The sequence below is a fragment of the Carex rostrata genome, chromosome 15 (genome assembly GCF_964058835.1).
Source record: "Carex rostrata chromosome 15, lpCarRost1.2, whole genome shotgun sequence".
NCBI classification, from domain to species: domain Eukaryota; kingdom Viridiplantae; phylum Streptophyta; class Magnoliopsida; order Poales; family Cyperaceae; genus Carex; species Carex rostrata.
Window position 1 is genome coordinate 1,652,891 of NC_135932.1, and position 21,239 is coordinate 1,674,129.

The 21,239-nt window shown below is 35.3% G+C and overlaps 3 protein-coding genes across 3 annotated transcripts; 1 reads left to right on the forward strand and 2 right to left on the reverse strand.

Annotated features, from left to right (window-relative positions):
* The first annotated feature begins 1,757 nt into the window (after nt 1–1,757).
* LOC144566478 (protein PHOSPHATE-INDUCED 1 homolog) lies at nt 1,758–2,861 on the forward strand. Its single transcript, XM_078316506.1, has one exon. It carries the CDS (start codon nt 1,825–1,827, stop codon nt 2,749–2,751), a length of 927 nt encoding a protein of 308 aa, XP_078172632.1. The 5' UTR covers nt 1,758–1,824; the 3' UTR covers nt 2,752–2,861.
* Nucleotides 2,862–7,283: 4,422 nt separating this feature from the next.
* On the reverse strand, nt 7,284–8,475 carry LOC144566463 (protein PHOSPHATE-INDUCED 1-like). The gene has a single exon (XM_078316487.1). It carries the CDS (start codon nt 8,388–8,390, stop codon nt 7,431–7,433), a length of 960 nt encoding a protein of 319 aa, XP_078172613.1. The 5' UTR covers nt 8,391–8,475; the 3' UTR covers nt 7,284–7,430.
* An 8,723-nt stretch (nt 8,476–17,198) lies between these two features.
* Nucleotides 17,199–18,272, reverse strand: LOC144566357 (protein PHOSPHATE-INDUCED 1-like). The gene has a single exon (XM_078316375.1). The coding sequence runs from the start codon at nt 18,201–18,203 to the stop codon at nt 17,256–17,258; it is 948 nt and encodes a 315-aa protein (XP_078172501.1). The 5' UTR covers nt 18,204–18,272; the 3' UTR covers nt 17,199–17,255.
* Nucleotides 18,273–21,239: the final 2,967 nt, after the last annotated feature.

Sequence of the window (21,239 nt, forward strand, 5' to 3'; positions counted from 1 at the left end):
TATTGAAAATCACTGTTTTTGGATGGTCCAGAATTTTCAGATCAAGTGATTTTCTAAATATCTAAAAAAATAGTAAAAAAATTTCAAGAAATGTAAAATTTGGTCTCCAAACACATATTAATATGGAGAACAAGATGAACGGTTCGGATCGACCGTTAGGATTTGAAAACTCGAATATAGAGCCGTAACACGGTGCCAAATCGTAATATGCATAGTACCATAGACTCACTCAACTTATTTAGTACAAGATTTAAAGATTTTAGAAACAATTATGAAAATTAAATGCCCTTGTCATTATTTGGATTCATTTCTCCGCAACGAACTTTATGCTGACGTGGACCGTACGCGACTAGCCGTTGCCCGTTGGCTGACAGCAAGGCGAACGCTGTTCCCCGATAGCGACCGCACCTCCTCCGAAATCAAAACCCTACCCAGCCAGACTAGGAGGCGCCCCCACACGGATCCCCAGGCACAATGAACGGCTCAGATCGTTCGCACACCAATCCACGTTCCTTTGTAAACAAGAAAATTAACCGCAGTAAATGCACCTCGCACCCTGTCACAAGGCGATCGTGAGGCGCAGAAAAGAGCGATGCCTTAGATAGTACGAGTCATTCACTCACTCCCAGAGTCTAGTCACAGCACACGAACCCCTACAGTACCTGACAGTGGAGAATACTCATAGCAGAACCAAAATTAATTAGGTGTTTACGGAAATATAAGGATATGCTTTAAGATTCGTGTCAGAATAAAATGGACGGCTGATATCTCAATATAAACGGTGAGGTATTACACAGGATTTGGATTCACAGCGCGCTCCACTTTGTGTACGCCACCTCACCAGCTGTCATGAACGCGCTTTTGTAAATCAAAGTCTAACCCAAGTTAATAAGTTACCCGACCCAAAACTGAATCGGTCCCACCAGCACAGCTAATTTGTAGCAGTTACCCACTCTTTCTTCCCCATTCCCCACTCGCTAAGATACAAAGTTTCCAGCCTGGCTTCCCACTCTACCCCTCCCATTCCAACGTTCGTGTTCCTCCCTCCTTCGCTATGTTTCGAGAAGCGCACCCACGCTTTTTCCTTCGGGGAATTAAAATATTAATTTTATAAACATCCTTCCAATAGAATAATTGTTTACTTTATGACATTTTTGACCTCACGTTCCAGATTCTCGCGAGTATCTAAGTAGCTGTTGTTAATGCCATCCTTATCCTCTTCTAACATTACTACAAGTCTACATTAGAACAAAATTCCAATATTAATAAAAAAAAAATATTATATATCAAAATGTAATTCATACTTTACTTTATGTATGGTCCTGGACTTACTTTACAGATTGGAAATGTATTATATATCAAAATGTATGTCCAGTGAAAAATAAAATTTTGTGTGTTGTACTTACTTTACAGATTGGAAATTTTCAATAAATATAATAAATACTGTAATTTAATTTGAATTTTTATTATCATGCTTCAGGAGTTGAGTTATTAACTTGTTATCATTTACTTTTACCACAAATGTAGCAAAATCATATCGCCAATTAAAGAGAGGTAATAATAAAAGCGCTTGAATGGCTACAGCTGGGACGGAGAAAGGCGCTGAATACAGCTGTCAAGTGACCGTTCAGTGGCCAGTACCAGACTACTTTACTGGCCCCAAAGCACCTTGCATGACCCCACACGACCTTTGTCTCTTTTGTTTCTGATAAACCTCTCCAGCTCTGCGTCCCCTATATAAACACCTCACCTCTTTATTTCTCTTCATCACTTACCAGTCTCTCCTCCTTTCTGCTCAGTTCTGCTCAGCTTCTTCCAGTACTCATGGCTTTATCTACACAAAAAAACATTTTGTTTACCTTTATTGTATGTACATTTCTCGTAAATAGCTCTTATGGAGCAAGGAAACCAACAGCTCTAGTAAATGATGTACCAGTCAGCATGAGGTACCACAAAGGTGCTCTCCTCACCGGCCGCATCTCGGTAAATTTCATCTGGTACGGCAAATTCACTCCGTCACAGCGCGCCATCCTTGCTGATTTCGTCTCCTCACTCACCAACAGTGCCAAATCAGAACCTTCAGTGGCGTCTTGGTTTAAAACCACCGAGAAATATTACTCACACTCGAAAGCCCGGTTTCCTTCCCTGGTTGTCGGTGAACATATCCTCGATGAATCATACTCCCTCGGAAAATCTCTCACCGATGCACACATTCTGAAGATCGCTAGCCGTGGAGCCCCCAGCAATGCTGTCAATGTGGTCCTTACTTCTGATGATGTGGCGGTTGAGGGTTTCTGTATGAGCCGGTGTGGATACCACGGCTTCTCTCCCCGGTCTAAGCTAGGCCGGTTTGCGTACATTTGGGTTGGCAACTCGGCCACACAGTGCCCGGGCCAATGCGCCTGGCCCTTTCACCAGCCTATGTACGGCCCACAAAACCCGCCATTGGTGGCACCTAATGGCGATGTCGGTCTCGATGGTATGGTGATCAATCTTGCAAGCATGATTGCCGGTACTGTAACCAACCCATTTAAAAGCGGTTTCTACCAGGGACCCAAGGAGGCTCCGTTGGAGGCTGCTACGGCTTGTACCGGCATGTATGCAAAGGGAGCATATCCTGGGTACGCTGGGGATCTGCTTGTGGACCCCACCACTAGTGCAAGTTACAATGCGAATGGGGTGAACGGGAGGAAGTATGTTGTACCGGCGATCTTTGACCCGGCCACGTCATCGTGCACCACCTTGGTGTAGATGGGGAATTGGGTTCTTTAGTTACACAGATTAGTTCAGTTTTTGGGTTTACTGAGTAATAGATAACTTGTAATTCTTTCATTTGTTCAATGAAAATTATTATTTAATTATGATCCTGTCTGTTAATTTAGTTGATGTTTTTATGATTTTGTTAATCGGTATGTTGATGATCCAAGTAAGCATGTTAGAAAAAAAAAATTGAAAGGTGAAATTTTAGTGTAAATCCAAATTTTCGAAATTACAAATTTTCCCATAAAAAATCCATAATAAATATTTATTCTAAATTTTAAATATTCATATTTTTACTCAAAAGTCTTTTGGCATTTTCCCCATTTTTTCCCTTTATCAGAATTCACAATAAAGTTTTTCGATAATTTTATTCAGACGGAGACAGGGCTCAAAGGTGACACAGCCCAATGAACTCGGTGTATTTCTTTTCGTTTTCACGGAAGGCCCGGTCCAATTTATTAGTCGATAAAGGCCCATAAATTTCTCCCAATTTTGTCATTAGAAATTGGAGGTGGCCTACCCGCCTATACACATGGCTAGCGCTATCCTAAGCGTTCAAATTGCATTTTTAAGTGCAAAGAGAAATTTTTGTTTGATTATACCATACTTTTATTTAATACCTACTTATTTTATTTTAAATTAGATAAAAATGGAAATATTTAATGCTTTTAATATGGAAGAGCTGGTCTTATTAAGTTTTTATGAGAAATTTGATTTACCATTACCCGCCTATAGGGGTGAAAACGGAGCGGATACGGAGCGGATAATGCTAATACCATATCCGCATCTGTCGGATAATGAGCGGATACGGATACGGATACGGATAGTAAACGGATATCAAAATTCAAAATCAAATCCGCCTTAAACGGATACGGATACGGAACGGATAGTCCACGGATACGGATTCGAATACGGATATAAAACGAATAATGGTCGGATAATTAAGATATATGAACTTCTAAAATACAAATATTAATTAAAACATTAAATATAAATATTAATGAACTTATAAGAGATGAAAGATAATCTATTCATATAATATATATATATCAAATAAGTGTATGGTAACAAAAGATGTTGTGGTGTAGTGGTTTGAAGCTTGGTCTTAAGGCATTGAGATGGGAGGACATGGGTTCAAATCCCACCTAGCAAATATTTATTCCTCTTTTATATGAGTTTGGCCAAATTATCCGAATCCGGATAATCCGGATATCCGCTCCGTTTAGGACTCCGAATCCGTATCCGGATCTTTTATGGATTTCCGAAAATTATCCGAATCCGTATCCGGGAATTATCCGAATCCGAATTATCCGGATTCGGATTATATCCGGATACGGAGCGGATATCCGCCGGATAATCCGGCTCCGTTTTCACCCCTACCCGCCTAGCTATCCTAAGCGCTCAAATTGCATTTTTAAGTGCAAAGAGAAATTTTGTTTAATTATACCATAAGTCCATACTTAACCTTAATTAATACCTACTTATTTTGTTTGTTTTAAACTAGACAAAAATGAAAATATTTAATGCATTTAATATGGAAGAGCTGGTCTTATTAAGTTTTTATGAAAAATTTGATTTTACCATTACCATTTTTTATTTATTTAGACCATTACCATTTTTAATAAAATAGGAAATTAAGATGTCATCCAGATCCCCCATAAAATTTTCAAATATGAAATATATAGGTTTTATGGAAGAGCATAAATAATTTGCATACAAATATGAAATTTTACAACCCACAGAATATTTTTGCGAGCAAAATAATAAATTTTTAAAAAACATGAATTTTACTTACTGAACTTCTTCGACCTGCTTATTTTCTTCTTCTCTTGTCATCCTGATCACCCGTAAAATTCTCAATGACCTATCCTACTTGCATCATAATTCATAAATATCAGGCGATTTATATGATTTGTAGTAACGTTTTTTTTTTTTTTTTTTTCATTTTGATTTGTTGTTACACACCTTTAGAATAGGCATCCGTCAGAATTAGCAACGCTACTTTTATAAACAAGCTATAACAACTTCACTGTTTATCTCATATATCAGATTGAATAAAATTTTCAATTCATCATCTATCCGCAAATTGCTATAAACAACCAACCCAAAAATATCTGCTCTTCTTATTAATACCAGAAAAAACAACAACCAAAAAAACCGATCTGTTGTGATCAGATTAATACCAAAAAGTTCGGCCATGTTTGGCTGCCAGGTGGGAACGGGAACGAATCCAATTTAAATGGCCGAAACACTATTTCTCCAGGGAAAAAAAATTTACTCTTTTTTTCCCACGGGAACAGTGATAGCCGAACAGGACATACTAGAGCTTTTTTTTCATTTTAATTTTTTGTTACCCATAAAATTCTTCGGCCTGCTTATCTCATGTGTTACACACCGATTTGGTGCATAAATAGTTTCAATTGATAGCTTGTCATTGGTAGCTCGTATATAATAATGATTGATATTGAAAAATTAGCAAATTTATAGTCCACACCATAATAGGGTTTAGTTGATTTTTTTTTCAGCCAGTTATAAGTTCCTAATTTTATTTAATATTTTTGTACTTCTTTAGAGGATTTTGATTTGACTATTTTATGTGGTCAATTATGATTAATTTATTAATGAATGCTGATAATTATCCCCGCACTCTCATTGCCATATTTATTCTCCCATTAACTCCCATAACTATCATGGAGACTATAAAATTTCCAGCACTGTTTTTTTTTTCTAAAGTATTAATACTTACGTACAAAAATATTTATCTTTAAGAACAAAAGTATTTATACTATTAAGGTAAATAATTTTTACATAAATAATTGTCACTCCAAACAAATCTCAAACTACATGGGGAGACCATGCACGTTTTTAGAGGTTAATTTTTTTATATCTCATTTCAATCTCGTCCACATTTCTAATGATCCATGAGTAATTTTGCGAATCTAAAACTACAAACGTCTTCTACGTAATTTTCTCTTTCAAATGAGATCCATGATGACATACTTTCGGACACGTCGTTACACATGTATTTATTCTTCATCGTGCAAGTATTTATACCTATACTTGCAAATATTTTTTACATATGACAGTGATTAACATATGAAAGTATTAATATCAAGTATTACATGTATATTTATACTTATACAATAGAGTATTTATACATATGTAAAAAAATACTTGAATAAGCACCTCGTATATGTTTATCGTGATGAATATTTTTTGTATTGATAAATAATTAGTGGGAACCATAGTACAACCTCTAAATAATTATCACCTTATTTAACTTGGATCCTTTAATTTTAAAAGTGTTTAAATAATTAGTGGGAACTGAGAACCATAAAGTAACATTCCTAAATTGTAGTTGTGGAGATGGAGAGGGGATAGGACTAGAATGTCGGGATGAATATAATTATTCTTGAGTGAGTCTATGGTACTATGCATATTACGATTTGTTACCGTGCTACGGCTCTATATTCGAGTTTTCAAATCCTAACGGTCGATCCAAACCGTTCATCTTGTTCTTCATATTAATATGTGTTTGGAGACCAAATTTTACATTTTTTGAAATTTTTTTACTATTTTTTTAGATTTATTGAAAATCACTGTTTTTGGATGGTCCAGAATTTTCAGATCAAGTGATTTTCTAAATATCTAAAAAAAATAGTAAAAAATTTTCAAAAAATGTAAAATTTGGTCTCCAAACACATATTAATATGGAGAACAAGATGAACGGTTCGGATCGACTGTTAGGATTTGAAAACTCAAATATAGAGCCGTAGCACGGTAACAACCCGTGATATGCATAGTACCATAGACTCACTCATTATTCTTTATTAATCTAGATGTTTGTTATGGTTTATTATTAGAGACTTACACAAAAACTTGAGTGTAGACTGTAGACACTTGCACAAAAATGTTTGTGAGACTGTATATAATATAGTTAATTACTAAATCTGTTATCTTTCTCAATTAATAAAAAAAATTTAATCAGAGGCAAAAATAAGAAAGTGATTATTAAGAGTAAAACCGACATTAAAAACAAAGAATTCTCTCTGCGCTCAATACTAGAAATTATGATCATAAAATAGCACTGCCCTGTACACATTTATAAATTATCGTAGTCATTGCATAGATCTTTACAATTTAAAAATCAGAATCGTTCATTTTAAATTGAACGGTGTAGATTTAATGTGAACCTACTGCCTTTCACAATCACAACCAGCTTTCTATAATTTCACTCCCTTTTTTATTTATGAAAGCTGGCACTATATTTACTGCTTAATTATTACAATTTCTTACTAATTTTCCACAAAGGCTTAAATAACATTTATCGCATCATAACTCATCACAAAATGGGTTCAAAAACAGCGCTATGTCCATAGCTATTTAAAAAAAACAGTGCTATAACTTTTATAATCCGAAAACGTTATAGCGGGCTATTTAGAATCTTCATTCTAATTTTTGCATGACAGTTATATGCTGCGACGAATAAACGCACATAGGTTTCAATTAGCATCCCCTAAAAAAATTGAAATTCATATCTTGATGCTCTAAAGTTTTCATTACAACATCCATCTACTCAAACAAGTGAAGTATAATTTCATTACAAAATAACTGTTTTAATATAACAAAACACAGGATAGATCTATATACATGGAGATATATATATATCTCTAAACCATAGTCGTGCATGAGCAAGTAGACGGATCGAAAAATGCAGGAAGAAGATAGTTCTGTCCGTTGGCTCCGTTTGCATTATAACTCGCTCCTGAGGAATCAGTAGGTAAAAATCCAGCAAATCCGGGAAAATGACCCGTCGCATATGCCCCTGGGCAAGCAGTCGACACCTCAAGCGGTGCCTCCTCTGTTCCTTGGTAAAAACCATCCCCATATGGATTTGTGGTTGCCCCTGCGATCATATGTGCCAGATTCATCACCATGCCATCAACCCCCATGTCGCCATTAGGTGCCGTCAATGGAGGGCACATGGGGCCCTGCATGGGCTGGTGGAATGGCCAGGCGCATTGTCCTGGGCACTGTTTTGCTGAGTTCCCGACCCAAATTACGATTGCACCACTGTTTGGGTCAGATCTGTGGAGAGCGCACCGCGTCATGCAAAAACCCTCAACTGCTACATCCTCTGCAGTGAAGACAAGTGTAATCTCTCCTTTCTTACAGTTAGGCAAATTGGCTAGCTGTGTGATATTATCTAGAGTAAGGTAATATCCCATAGAGTAATTATCGTCGACTATTTGGTTATGGTCTAGATGAATGTGTGTGGTCGGGTTGTTTTTCCCGACTTTACATAGGTAAAGTTTGTTGATGTTGTTGAACCATTGCGCAACTGAAGGACATGATTGTTGTTGCTGTTGTTGCTGCTGCTCATCGTCAGTGAACGAGTCGATGAAATTGGTGATGATATATTTTTGGGTCTGGGTGAAGTTGCCGTACCAGACTATGGAGACCGGTATTTTGCCTTGGAGCACTTCACCATAGTGGTATTGAAGAGGGTTATCTTGTGTTGGAAAGATGTACTCGTCAAGTTTTCTAATTTTGTATCCAAGGCCAAGATGTGAAAGGTTACCAAGATATAATACTAGCAAAAGGCATTTAATATGGTTCAAAGAAGCCATTAATTTGTTTGTGAGGAAATCAAGTGACTAGAGACCCAAGGTGCAAGGGATGGTGTGGTTTAGTTTTTCTCGAGGAAATATAGTTTTTGGTGAGTAAACCAAGGCAAAAGGTGGTCTTTATATAGGACCAGAGATGATGCAAAAATAAGGTTTGATTTTTCAAACTTGCTTGGAATTAATTAATTTGAGAAGCAAATGGAGGAGAATGAGAGGAAGGTGTCTGATGATTTAAGTTAATACAAGTCAATGAGGGAGGATCTGATCACAAGGAAAAGCATGTGATGGCAAGAGATTAGCATGTTTCAATTAAAGCTCTTTGTACTGAAGAACTATTTTTTTGTGAATGTAGCATAGAGGTGCGACTATCTTAGTACAGTTATACAATTTCAAGTCGTATGTGGAATATTTTGACATGGACAGGTGTGAGGATTGCCTCATTTTAAGCGATCCTCTAAATTCTCTAGCAAGATTATGGAATTTTAAGCACTCGACATAACTGATGAGGTGGATGTTTCTAGTTTTAATTTTTCAAGACACCTGTCTCTCCCTCTTATCTGTGTTCCTTTAATAAGGCACCTCCCCTCCGGGCCTATTTTGTTTTGGGTTTCTTTTATTTGTGACGGTGGATCATAATATAAAGCAGCAGGCTGAATCTATTATTGAAGTATATTTTGGGCTGTATTTGTAAAGTGTATTTGCGAAGTATATTTTGGGTTCTCCACTGGTTTTCTTTCCTCTGTTCAATTTGTAAGGTACAAAGAACATATTGTCTTCATCAGAAGGTAGAATTTTATGTGATTTGTGTAGTCAATTCACAAGGAATTATTTTTAGGCATCATAGCTTGATGTGTATAAAAGGTCTAATTTGTTGTTAGATGGAAACCATTTTTTTATAACAGCATTGTTTGACTATGTATTGCAGAAATCATTGTGCTAGCTTTCAAATTATAAGTTTTTTATATCTAATTTTAAAGTGCTTAACATATATATATAGAGTTAGGCTGGGGTGCTATGGATAGCATAGTGGCCTCCCGTGCTACGGCTCAATATTCAAGTTTTCAAAATTCAAACGGTCGATCCGAACCGTTCATTGTTTAATCCATATTGAAATGTGCTTGGAGACCAAATTTTACATTTTCTGGAATTTTTTTGCTATTTATTAAGATGGTTTGAAATCGCTGTTTTCTAGTGGTGCAGAATTTTAATAAAAACAGAGATTTTGAAACCATCTTAATAAATAGCAAAAAAATTCCAAAAAATGTAAAATTTGGTCTCCAAGCACATTTCAATATGGATTAAACAATGAACGGTTCGGATCGACCGTTTGGATTTTGAAAACTTGAATATTGAGCCGTAGCACGGGAGGCCACTATGCTATCCATAGCACCCCAGCCTAACTCTATATATATATATATATATATATATATGATCATGTGACTTCACATTATTAAATTTTACGTTTCTTAAACAATAAAACATGCATTAAAACAAAAAAACATGTGAATTAAACGCTGAATTCATTCTATGATTAGTGGTACTTGTCCAACAAAGCATCATGTCAGTGGCACTTGTAAAAAAAACGTTCAAAAATTGAATGCATCAAAATTAATTTATAAACCTTATATTTTTTTTACTGCTTGATTTATATTATTTTAAATTTTCGCATGTAGATGCATCACTCGTAAGATAAATGAATTTCAACCGTTCATATTCATCATATGAACTTAATCGATAGATCGATTTAGAGTTGAGTTTACAAAAGAGCTTAATAAACTCTGCTCTCATTAACGTATCTACAATATCGGACATCTGGCGGTGAGCTCCACAAACAGAGTAAATTACAATATTGAATTGTTCATGGTGCCGAGGGGAAGTATCTTGTACCGGCTCCGTTTGATCCATCAACCTATACATGTTGAACTTTGTTGTGAAAAATTGTTACTAAACGATCTTACATGTTTCAGTTTTTCTTATAAATCGATCTGTAAATGCTCGGTAAATGATGATTTATTGTGGCAAAATTGAACAGTAAAAAAAAAAAAAAGATAACTGTGACAAATTTGTTTTCTTCCTCAGTTTGCATTTTGCATATTGAATTATGTAATAATTTTTAAAAAACGAAGAAATTGGTAAAGATATTAACAGAGCAGCTTTGACTTCAAGCAGTCAAAATTGTCATATGTTGTCGCAGAATCAGAGATCACAACAACATGATGGCACTCTCGTATCCATCCGCCGTCCCGTCAACCTACGCCACTAACATAAACAATATAGATTAGTTATAAAAATAAGTAACCGGTTATTTAATGACATGTTTCTCCATAATTGGCTTGATTAAAATAAACATTCAAATTGGCGAAAATCAACTTGTGATCTAGTGGTAAATGCATTCCCCTCTGTATGAGAGGTCGTTACTTCGAAACTCGGATAAGAAAATACCTTGCATATATTAAATAGTTGGAATGCTTGATCTCTAACTTTACTAAAAAAAACAAACATTCAAACAAGTTGGATTAATCTAAACCAATGTTGTAAAAAATGTTCGTTTAGACCGATTAATTGTCCGATTAGTTGTTGGCGGTGACCAAACCGTCATAGATTTTTCCGACTAATCGATCGATTATTCCTGATTATAGCCAATTATTCCCGATTAATCGCTTGGCAGTACCCTATCTGCCCGACGACCGCATACCGTTATTTACAACATTGATCTAAACAAATACATATCAAATTATGTATTCATATTAAACAAACGATAACACCTGAGTCTAGATTATCCATAAAACAAGTCGCACATTATTAATACATTTGAGATCCCTGCCATATGTGATTCAATCATTTTTATAATACACAATTTCATGATTTTTCAAACCAAATCTAACCTCACACCCACTATCTCGCTAAATATGTCTCATATTACAATATCCTAGTCAAACATACACACAAATTAAAAACAATAATTATAGAGTAAATTGGGTACATGCATGGCAATGATCAATTCAGAAAGTCCAAACAAAATTATAAAAGCTTTTCAAAATCAACACAATATAATTAGAATTTTAATCAGACATACAATTAAATAATAAATCAACATTGAAAATACTTATTCAATTCTTGTCAAATTTCGTTTCCCTTTCTTTTCGTTGGTTTATATATGCATAGGCGGCTTTTGTGCTCCAATGGCATTTTCATTTATTTTTTTTTAATGTTTGTATTTTTATCATTTTAACCTTTTATTTTTTCAATATTATAAATAAGTTCAAAATATATTAAAAAATTTATATTGAAGTTACAGTTGTTACAATACAAACAATATATCAAAACAATATTGCATTTGACTCGTACGTTACATAAAACAAAAATTGATATGTCAATATCTTTACTTTAACAATGGCCAAAAAAATTAAATTGAAGGACCAATTTATTCCAACACTCATAGGTCATATTAATTTGATTGTGAAATAAGGTAATGAAGATTAACTTGTTTATTTCATCTTACTCATATTTACAAAAAGATTTATGATTTAAAGTAATCTATTTAACGTCTAGAGAAGTAAGATGTTGAGAAATAAATATATTTTTATGATAATTTGTTCTACGTGTGAAGTTAATTCATCTCAAGATATATAAAGATTTATTTCGAATTCAGTCGTCACATATTTTATCTTTGTTTTACTTCTTATTTGAAGGTTCAAGTAAAAAGTAAGAAACAAACATGATCTACAGCTATAAGAATGGAACTTTATCTGCATTAGTAAAAAGTGACTATTTGCGATTATACACTAACAAAAAAAATATTATTTTTAAGTGTGTCGGTATTATCGACAAAGTATCTACGACGCAAGATACTCCTCTGAATTCTGATGTCTTATTCTTGTAGTATCTGCTGAACTTAATAATTTATGGAAGTAAACAATTGTTGACCGACTGTGTGTTCGCTTTGGCGATGACTTAGAGCCAGTTTTGAATTGACGCTGCATTAATTATACCCGACAAGGGTATACCCTACCCTACCCGCCCGTGCCCGCCGCCCGGGGTACCCGTGCCCGAGCCCGGATATGGGTCGGGTACTCGGGTACGCGGGTACGGGCAAAAAAAGGACCGGACCGATTTTTTTGGACAAATACCCGACCATACCCTACCCGACCATACCCGTACCCGACCTTACCCGTACTCGACTTTACCCTACCCGGGTACCCGTCTACCCTTACCCGTACCCGTACCCTTATACCCGACCCAATAATTCAAATTCCCCCCCAAATTCAATTTAATTTCTGTTTTTAAAATTCTGTTTTTTAATTTCTGTTTTTAAAATTCTGTTTTTATTTCTGTTTTTTAATTTCTGTTTTTTAATTTCTGTTTTTTAATTTCTATTTTTTAATTTCTGTGTTTTAATTTCTGTTTTTTAATTTCTCTGTTTTTAAAATTCTTTTTTATTTCTGTTTTTAAAATTCTGTTTTTAATTTCTGTTTTAAAATTCTGTTTTAATTTCTGTTTTTTTATTTCTATTTATATTTTATTGTTTTAAAGTAAAAAAAAAACATAACAAAAACATTAAAAAAAAATAACAGGAAAAAAACGGAAAAAAAAAAAAACGAAAACAAAAAAACCAGAAAAAAACAGCCAAAAAAAAATAAAAAATACCCGTACCCGGACCGCCCTACCCGTCAAGGGTACACGGGTACGGGTATAGGACGGGTAGGGTATGGTTTTTGAAAAAAAATACCCGACATACCTGTACCCGTATACCCTAGTACCCGTCATACCCGTACCCGTGCCCGGATATACCCGGGGTACCCGTACCCGCCCGACCATTAATACACTAACGCTGTAAATCAATCATTTTTAAGGCAAGAGACGTACACGTACTTTACTACATCTATAACTAATCATTTTCTCTGAAATTAAGCCCATTATGATAGTAGATATGAAGACATTTGACTCAAATATATTCTACAATACTTGTGTAATTTGCTCACAATTAAATTTAGACAAGAAATTGAATTAGAATTTCTGATGAAGTAAAAGTTCTTCAATTGAATTTTAACTTGCGATATCGTACGTACAGAACGTAAAACTTTGGATTTGTATAAAGAATCAACCCTAATCTGCTACTGTACACTGCTTGTCCAGATTTCTAGCTGTTGTCATACGCACAAAGTTTAGAACCGCACAAATCTAAATCTCTGTTAAATCTAATATGTTAGCACAAATTAAATACGAATCGAACAATTTAGATCAGTCATCGAACTAATCAATGAGTCAAAAACCCTAGTAGTAGTAGCCGATTTTGATTTCTATTATACTGTGTCAACTGTGAACCCCATCAGTGGCTACTATATATGACGAGAACAATCAATAGGCTAAGAATTGCCGACTGGTGATCTAAAGCATGCCTTATGCATGCAAGGCCGGGCAGGGGGCCCACTACGTCAACGACTGTGGGCTGCGTACTTGCACAGAAATTTGGGACTATAGCCTATCATTGCTTCCTTAATTTGTTGAATTCAGATCCGGTGCAATACATGCCCAAGTATAATAAGATCTGAATCGTCAGATTTAATCTAACACGAATTTCCAAACAAATTTCTCAATATCTGAATAGGCACCGCACCGTACGTATTACTTTGGTCCGGCTGGGTGTATTGTATTCTGTTCTGTATGGGTCATGCTAAAAGATCGAATACCTAAGAGGAGAGCTAGCTAGGGTCATCTCTGAGTTCATCAAATCTCTTTATAAACTCAATTCTAAATTTTTTTGAAATTCAAATTGTTAAAGTCCATTACCTTATAAGTAATATATCTACATACAAAAATTTTAATTTTATATAGAGTTAATTGGTCAAAATAATGTTCACAAGATAAATACATTATTATTTAATAGCTTGATAGACAAAAATTAATTTATGAACATTCTAATTTTAACCGCTTGATTTTATACTAAATTAATCCAAAAGTTTAAATTTTTTGTCTGTACACTCATCACTCGTAAGGTAGATGAATTTCAACGGTTCAAATTAGTTATTTAAAATCAATTCCATAAAGTTTAGAGTTAAATTCACATAGAAATGTAATAAACTTAAAAACATCCTAGTTCTACTCAATACGTATCAATCAAAACATCCAGTACCCTCCCATCAATAGCTTAAAAAAATAAAATAAAATAAAGAGCTCTATCAATATCTATCTCCCGTCTTTCAGGATTCCTTCTCAGGAACTAAAAAAATTGAGATTAATGAAATGAGGCTAGATCCTTATTGTTTTTTCAAAAAATTATCTATATCCCGTCCTCTCTGATAAGGTTGCTAGGCCAGCTAACTGCCTTGTTTAACATAATTATTTTCTTTATCTTTTTTTTTTAAATAAGTAACAGCCTACAGAAATTTCAGACCTGATTGTATTATTTTTTTCTCATCATATAATTAATTAGTTCATCCAAACCTTACTTAGAAACTCTTGTCCCCTTTTGTTGATCGCTTGATCGGCTAAACAAAGAAAATTATGTAGCGCAATTTAGTAAGAATAAGGTTTAGGTGTTATGGATAGCACAAGGCTATATGTACTACGATCTAAAAAAATTTGTCATCTAAATTTCAAATTTCAATTTAACACAATAAATTAGTTATACAATGAACTTGTAGAATACCAATTTTTATTATTTTTGAAAATAAATTTACTATTTTTTTATTTATGAAAGATGACAAAAAAATAACTTAAAATATTGATAATTTTTTTATTTTTAAGTCATTTTTTGTCATCTTTCATAAATCATAAAAAATAGAAAAGAAATTTCAAAAATAGTAAAAATTAGTATTCTACAAGTTTATTATATAATCAATTTACTGAGCTTTTTAAATCAAAGTTTCAAAGCTATACGATAGATTTTTTACTAAGCTTTTTAAATCAAAGTTTGAAAGTTATACGATAGATTTTTGATACCGTAACACGAATGGCCTTATGCTATTTATAACACTCAAGTCTTACTGTGTGTTTGGGTGCCAAGGAATAGCAGGGTTAGTTGGGTTAACAACTATTCCTAGCATGCTATTCTCACTATTTCACGTTTGGGTGAAAAAAAACACCATTCTCAACACAAGGAATAGCTCGGATTATCTGTTATTTCACTATTCCATTGAAATGTTAGATTAACGGCTATTCCAAATTTGAAGTTAGCATGCTATTCTCACTAACCTCACTCTCAATCCAAACGTATAGTAATTTGTAACGAGTTATCATCATGAGGTTTTTGGTGATCAATTGCTTTCATTATGTACAGAATGAGTGTTGACTCAGGATTTGACTTGATTATAGCGACTGGTTCATTGTGTGCATGCAGTACATGCCTTCTGGACGTAATTAACTTGTCCCAATCATTAATTGCATACCTGTATCAATAATTGGCTGTCCTTCTAAAAAAGCTTTTTTTAATTTTAATCCAAGAAGATCAAATCAAGCATTTCTTGATGTTATCAAGAAGAAACCTTATCCTTATTTATATGTGCCTAATTATTCCATTGTCGGTTATTCTTATCATGCCAAAAGTGTACTATTTCTTCAATAATTTTGATTGATGGATCTTTCATAGAATATGGCTCTTCTTTATGTACTAACAATGACGACTGAAAATAATTATCAAAATAAAAAAATAAAACAATTAACTAATTTTAATATTTTGGATATGTTGGGTATAAGTTTAGTATAATATGGTAAAAAAAAAAAAATTGAGAAGTTAAATAGTTTAATTTTATCTGTACTTAATCAAATGCATTCAAATGTATAACACGGTCTACTAACATATGCTGAATATATCTTCAAACTTAATTTTATCTGTTGTCAAAATAAATTTGATGGTCAATATCTCTCTATATTTTTTTCTAGTCATTACTAAATTTACCTTATCTCTGCTGCACGGCTTGAATACCTCTCATATATATATATTTTTTTTTTTTTTTTTTTTAGAAAACAATGAGGATCATGCCCTCATTTAAATTAACCATGCATAATCAATTACATGGTTGGTAGGTTTCCGGGGGTGGAAACCTTGTGATATATACAGGGGTTATTTTTGAGAATTAAACTTGAGTTTCTTAATAGACGAAAATTTGTACCACTGGTCCACTGCACTAAGTCCTCATTTTTCAAAGTAGCTTTAATTAACAGAAATAAGAAAAAATGGGATATTATAGAAGTAGAAAGTATGTAAATTGTGTTGTCTTATTTAATGGAATGTAGTCGCTGGTTTTCAAAACAATAAATTGTCCGAAAATAACTAATTAAGAGAAATAGCCAAATTGGGACAACAAGATATTCAAAACAGAGGATTGTATGTAGAAATCTTCTTAGCTCACATTTTGCATTATACAACTCAATATTTCACGCTTTCAAAGGCTATACACAATATATAACGAGGAGGGTTCAAATGCCTCCATGTTTTTGTGCCTCCATCATGCCTTCATCTCTCTCCATCATTTTCAAAGTTCAAACAGTCGATCCGAACCGTTCAACCTAACCTCCATACTAAAATATGTTTGGAGACCAAATTTTATATTTTTAGGAATTTTTTTACTATTTTCTTATATAGGTACAAAATCAGTAAATTTGAACCATCTAAAAACAGTATTTTTTTACCTATCTAAAAACATAGTAAAAAATTTTCTAAAAATATAAAATTTGGTCTCCAAACATATTTTAGTATGGATGTTAGATTGAGCGGTTCGGATCGACTGTTTGAACTTTAAAAATGATGAAGAGAGATGGAGGCATGATGAAGACACAAAAACATGGAGGCATTTGAACCCTCCTCATATATAACTTTACTTCTTACAACTCTAAACTTTAGTTAAATCCTATATTGCTCTGCTTGGCCTACACCAAAGTAGCACACGTCGAAGTCACCGGATCGAACAGTGCTGGCACAAGGTACTTCCTCCCATGGGCTCCGTTCGCATTATAGCTAGCTCCTGTGGTGGGGTCCACAAGCAGATTACCAGCATATCCCGAGAACGCTCCCTTCCCGTAAACACCGGTACATGCTGTTGCTGCCTCCAATGGCGCTTCCTTTGGGCCCTGGTAAAACCCGTCACCAAATGGGTTTGTCAAGGCACCGGCTATCATGCTCGCAAGATTAATCACCATTCCATCCATCCCGACATCACCGTTAGGTGCAACCAGTGCCGGTGTTTGCGGGCCATAAATGGGCTTGTGAAATGGCCATGCACATTGGCCGGGGCATTGGGTTGCCGAGTTACCGATCCAGATGTAGGTGTATCCAACTTTTTTGTTCGAGCTGTGGAGGCCACACCGGCTCATGCAAAATCCGTCGACCGTCACGTCTTGGGCTGTGAAGACCAGCGCAATCCCACCCTTTCTAGGCTTGGTATTAGCCGCGAGCTGGGAAATTTGTGACAGACTAAGTGATCGGCCTAAGGAGCACTTTTCATCTGTGATTTGGTTAGCAAGTAGCATGTTGGTACTTTTCGGGCCATTGTTTTTGACAGTTTTAGAGAGATAAAATCTGTCAATGGTTTTCCACCACTGTGCGACTGACGGGTTTGGCGCTTGCGTGGTGACTGTTAGTGAAAGGATAAAATCTGAGATGATCGATTTCTGGGCGGAAGTGAATTGGCCGTACCAGAGGACCGAGATAGGGAGGTCTCCCCGGAGAACTGCCCCGTTGTGGTACGTTAGGAGTTCGGGCTGCTGTTGGTACAGCTCGGTTAGCTTTCTGGATTGAAATCCAATAGTTACACTTGCAAGGGATGCAAGCAGAGCAAGGAGCAGGGTGGTTTTAGACAGTATGCTTGGAGAAGACATTGTAAGGTATGGTTGCTTCTTTTGAGTGTGGTTTGTTTGCTTGAAGTGTTGGTTTTAGTTGTGAGGAAATGATGAGGGGGAGGGATGGATTTATATAAAGAGAGAAATGACGCGTGGGGAATGAATGGGGAGGAATCCTCTCAGCATCCTGCATTTATGATTAACAAAGAGAGCCTGCTAGGTGGCAGCTGTGATCTCAATCTTTGTTTGATTCCTCCAGTCAAACAAAGAGAGACTGTTAACTGTTTTGCCATCCTATAATTGGTAAAGCTGCATACCAGAACTCAGTGGATACGAATTCAGCTGCATAACAAGATAATGTTTTTTTTTTTTTTTGACAAAGAGGCAAGCAAGCTAAATAAATCTTGTTTGTGGATCCCAACAAGCAATTGAGCCTCTTGTTTAGAGCGGTATTTTGTTGGGTTCGGCTGAAATTTGTTATCAGGTCTTTAAAGTGTGTCTATTATATTCTTATTTTTCTTTGTGAGATTTCTTTACATGTATCAGGGGAAATATCACAATTGATCCAAATATTGTCTTGGGTTATCCATCAGAGGTTCTGTAGTTACCGCTGATCAGCAGTCCGCAAAAAATTAAATTTAATTGATTGCAAGAATAAAAAATAAATTATTTATTTTTTGTAGTAGTAGACTTTGGTTAATACTAAAATCTATTAAATCAAATTAAAAGAGTTAACAAGACAAAGAGGAAAAAAACATATTGCAATTAATAATAAAAATATATAAATAATAATTCAAGATAGTATGAATGAAGTTGTTTTATGCAGTCCAGTAAACATAGATTGCAACATAATCAGCAATTTTTTGGTCATTTTTCTCAACCCGATTCGGGGATTTTATTGTGCTTTTCCTTGGCTGGCTTGTGCTTGGACCTCGAGACCGGTTGGGAAGAGAGGTGGAGATAGGGGTGCAAATGGATCGGATACAGATCGGATAGTGGTAAAATTATATCCGTATCTGTTTTTATTTTCCGGATACGGATACGGATCGGATATTAGACGGATATGGATACAGATCGGATATTAACCGGATACGGATACGGATACAGATATCCGCTTTTATAATAGTGAATGACATAATTTTTTTCAAAATACATATTAAATTATATAATATATATCTACTATTCGGATATGGATAATTAAAATTCAAAACCATATCCGTATCCGCACGGATATTCGGATATCGGATATCCGTATTAAATTTTCGAATACGGAGTCGAATACGGTCGGGTAATATCCAACCCGTTTGCACCCCTAGGTGGAGAAGGCGCGGCCAATCACACCTCCATACCAACCTTCACCTATTCACAGCTAGAAGTAAATTCCGCTAAATTGCCTATGCTCACTGTTGTTATTCCGTTGCGATAGTTGAATTTTTTTTCTCTTAAGCCGTGTATGGCTTTGATTTGTATGACCGATTTAGGTTCTTGGTACCAACCTTGACTTGGGCTCTTCTTATGCCTTTTGAACCTAAACCGGCTTTACGTGTTTCTTGCTTGAATTGTGTGAGTTCATTGGTACCAGTCGGTACCAGGGACAATTCCCAACTGGTACGGATCTGTTATGATAGGAGCACTCTTTGTAAAAATTGTTATAACAGGGGCCAACAACTCAAATTGGAGATATACTAGACAATTTGCTCAACTTGTGTCAGACCTGGGCCTTCTCAACATAAATCTCCAAGGCAAATCATTCCCCTGGACAAATGACAGAGAATTACTGGCAATGGCATGCTTAGACATATTTCTCATCTCTACCGAATGGAACCAAAAATACCCAAATTCATCACAAAAAGTCTTACCAAGCACATCCTCATATCACTGCCCACTAAGACTCAAAGTCAAAACCACACACATAAAAACAAAAAATTTCAGATTCGAAAACCTTTGACTGAAAGTTAATGAATTAACAGAGCTAGTAACACAAACATGGCTATTAGTTACGATTGCATCCAACCCTGCTGAGTTCAACCTAAAACTAGACAAGCTACAACAAGAAATAAAAAAGATGGTCTTCCTCCAAGATTGGCTCAATCAAATCTCATATCAAAGCATGCAGGGAGTACATCGGGTGGTTGGACAGTGTAAAAGAATCAAGGGCACCAACACACATTAAAAAGCTGCTGCTACAAGTCGTCAAGAAAAGGTATTAGCACCTGTCGGTTCTAGAAGAAGAGCTTTGAAAGCAAAGGGCAAAACTCAGATGGGAAATTCAAGGATATTAAGGTACAAAATGCTTCCATGCAGTCGCATCCAAAAATAAGAGAGCCAACCTAATAGCACAGATTGAACACAATGGTATTATTTGAATATTACAAAAAAACCCTCATGACACTCAACCTACAAACACTACACAAATTCACTGGCCTAATCTTTATCCTTCACAACAACAACATGACCTCTCAGCCTTACAATCACCAATATCAAAAACAAAAATAGAAGAGGTTATTAGGTCCTGGCCTAACAATAAATCCCCTGGTCGAAATGACTTTACTGTTAAATTTTACAAGAAATTCGCCCATCTCCTTATTCCAGATCTACATGTCTTATTCCAACACATAACAATAAATGACTCCCCAATCTCCTTACTAAACAATTCCTTCATAATCCTACTACCAAAAATAAAAAAATCCCAGCCAACCACGGAACGCTATCCTCTGCGGAGTTTATCTGTGCGGAGCTTTAATCTGGTCCGTTCATTTCGGATCGGACGGACTGGATTAAGGGTTCACCAAATTTTGAGTTTTTTTAAAATTCGGGCAAGATCTGATCTGATCCGTCCGATTCAAAACGAACGGACCAGATTAAAAGCTCCGCACAGCTCTGCATGGAAAAACTCCGCAGAGGATACTTTCCCACCCAACCACACCAATTCAGACCAATCAGCTTTGTGAATGGAATACAAAGAATATTATCTAAAATCTTGGCCAATAGATTACAAGAACACACAGAAATTTTTATTAATACCATAAAAAAAAGGTTTTTACGAATCTACCATCGATTTTATTTTATTTTTTA

Coding starts and splice junctions, on each gene's coding strand:
- LOC144566478 (XM_078316506.1), top strand. CDS start 1,825: ATGGCTTTATCTACACAAAAAAACATTTTGTTTACCTTTATTGTATGT.
- LOC144566463 (XM_078316487.1), bottom strand. CDS start 8,390: ATGGCTTCTTTGAACCATATTAAATGCCTTTTGCTAGTATTATATCTT.
- LOC144566357 (XM_078316375.1), bottom strand. CDS start 18,203: ATGTCTTCTCCAAGCATACTGTCTAAAACCACCCTGCTCCTTGCTCTG.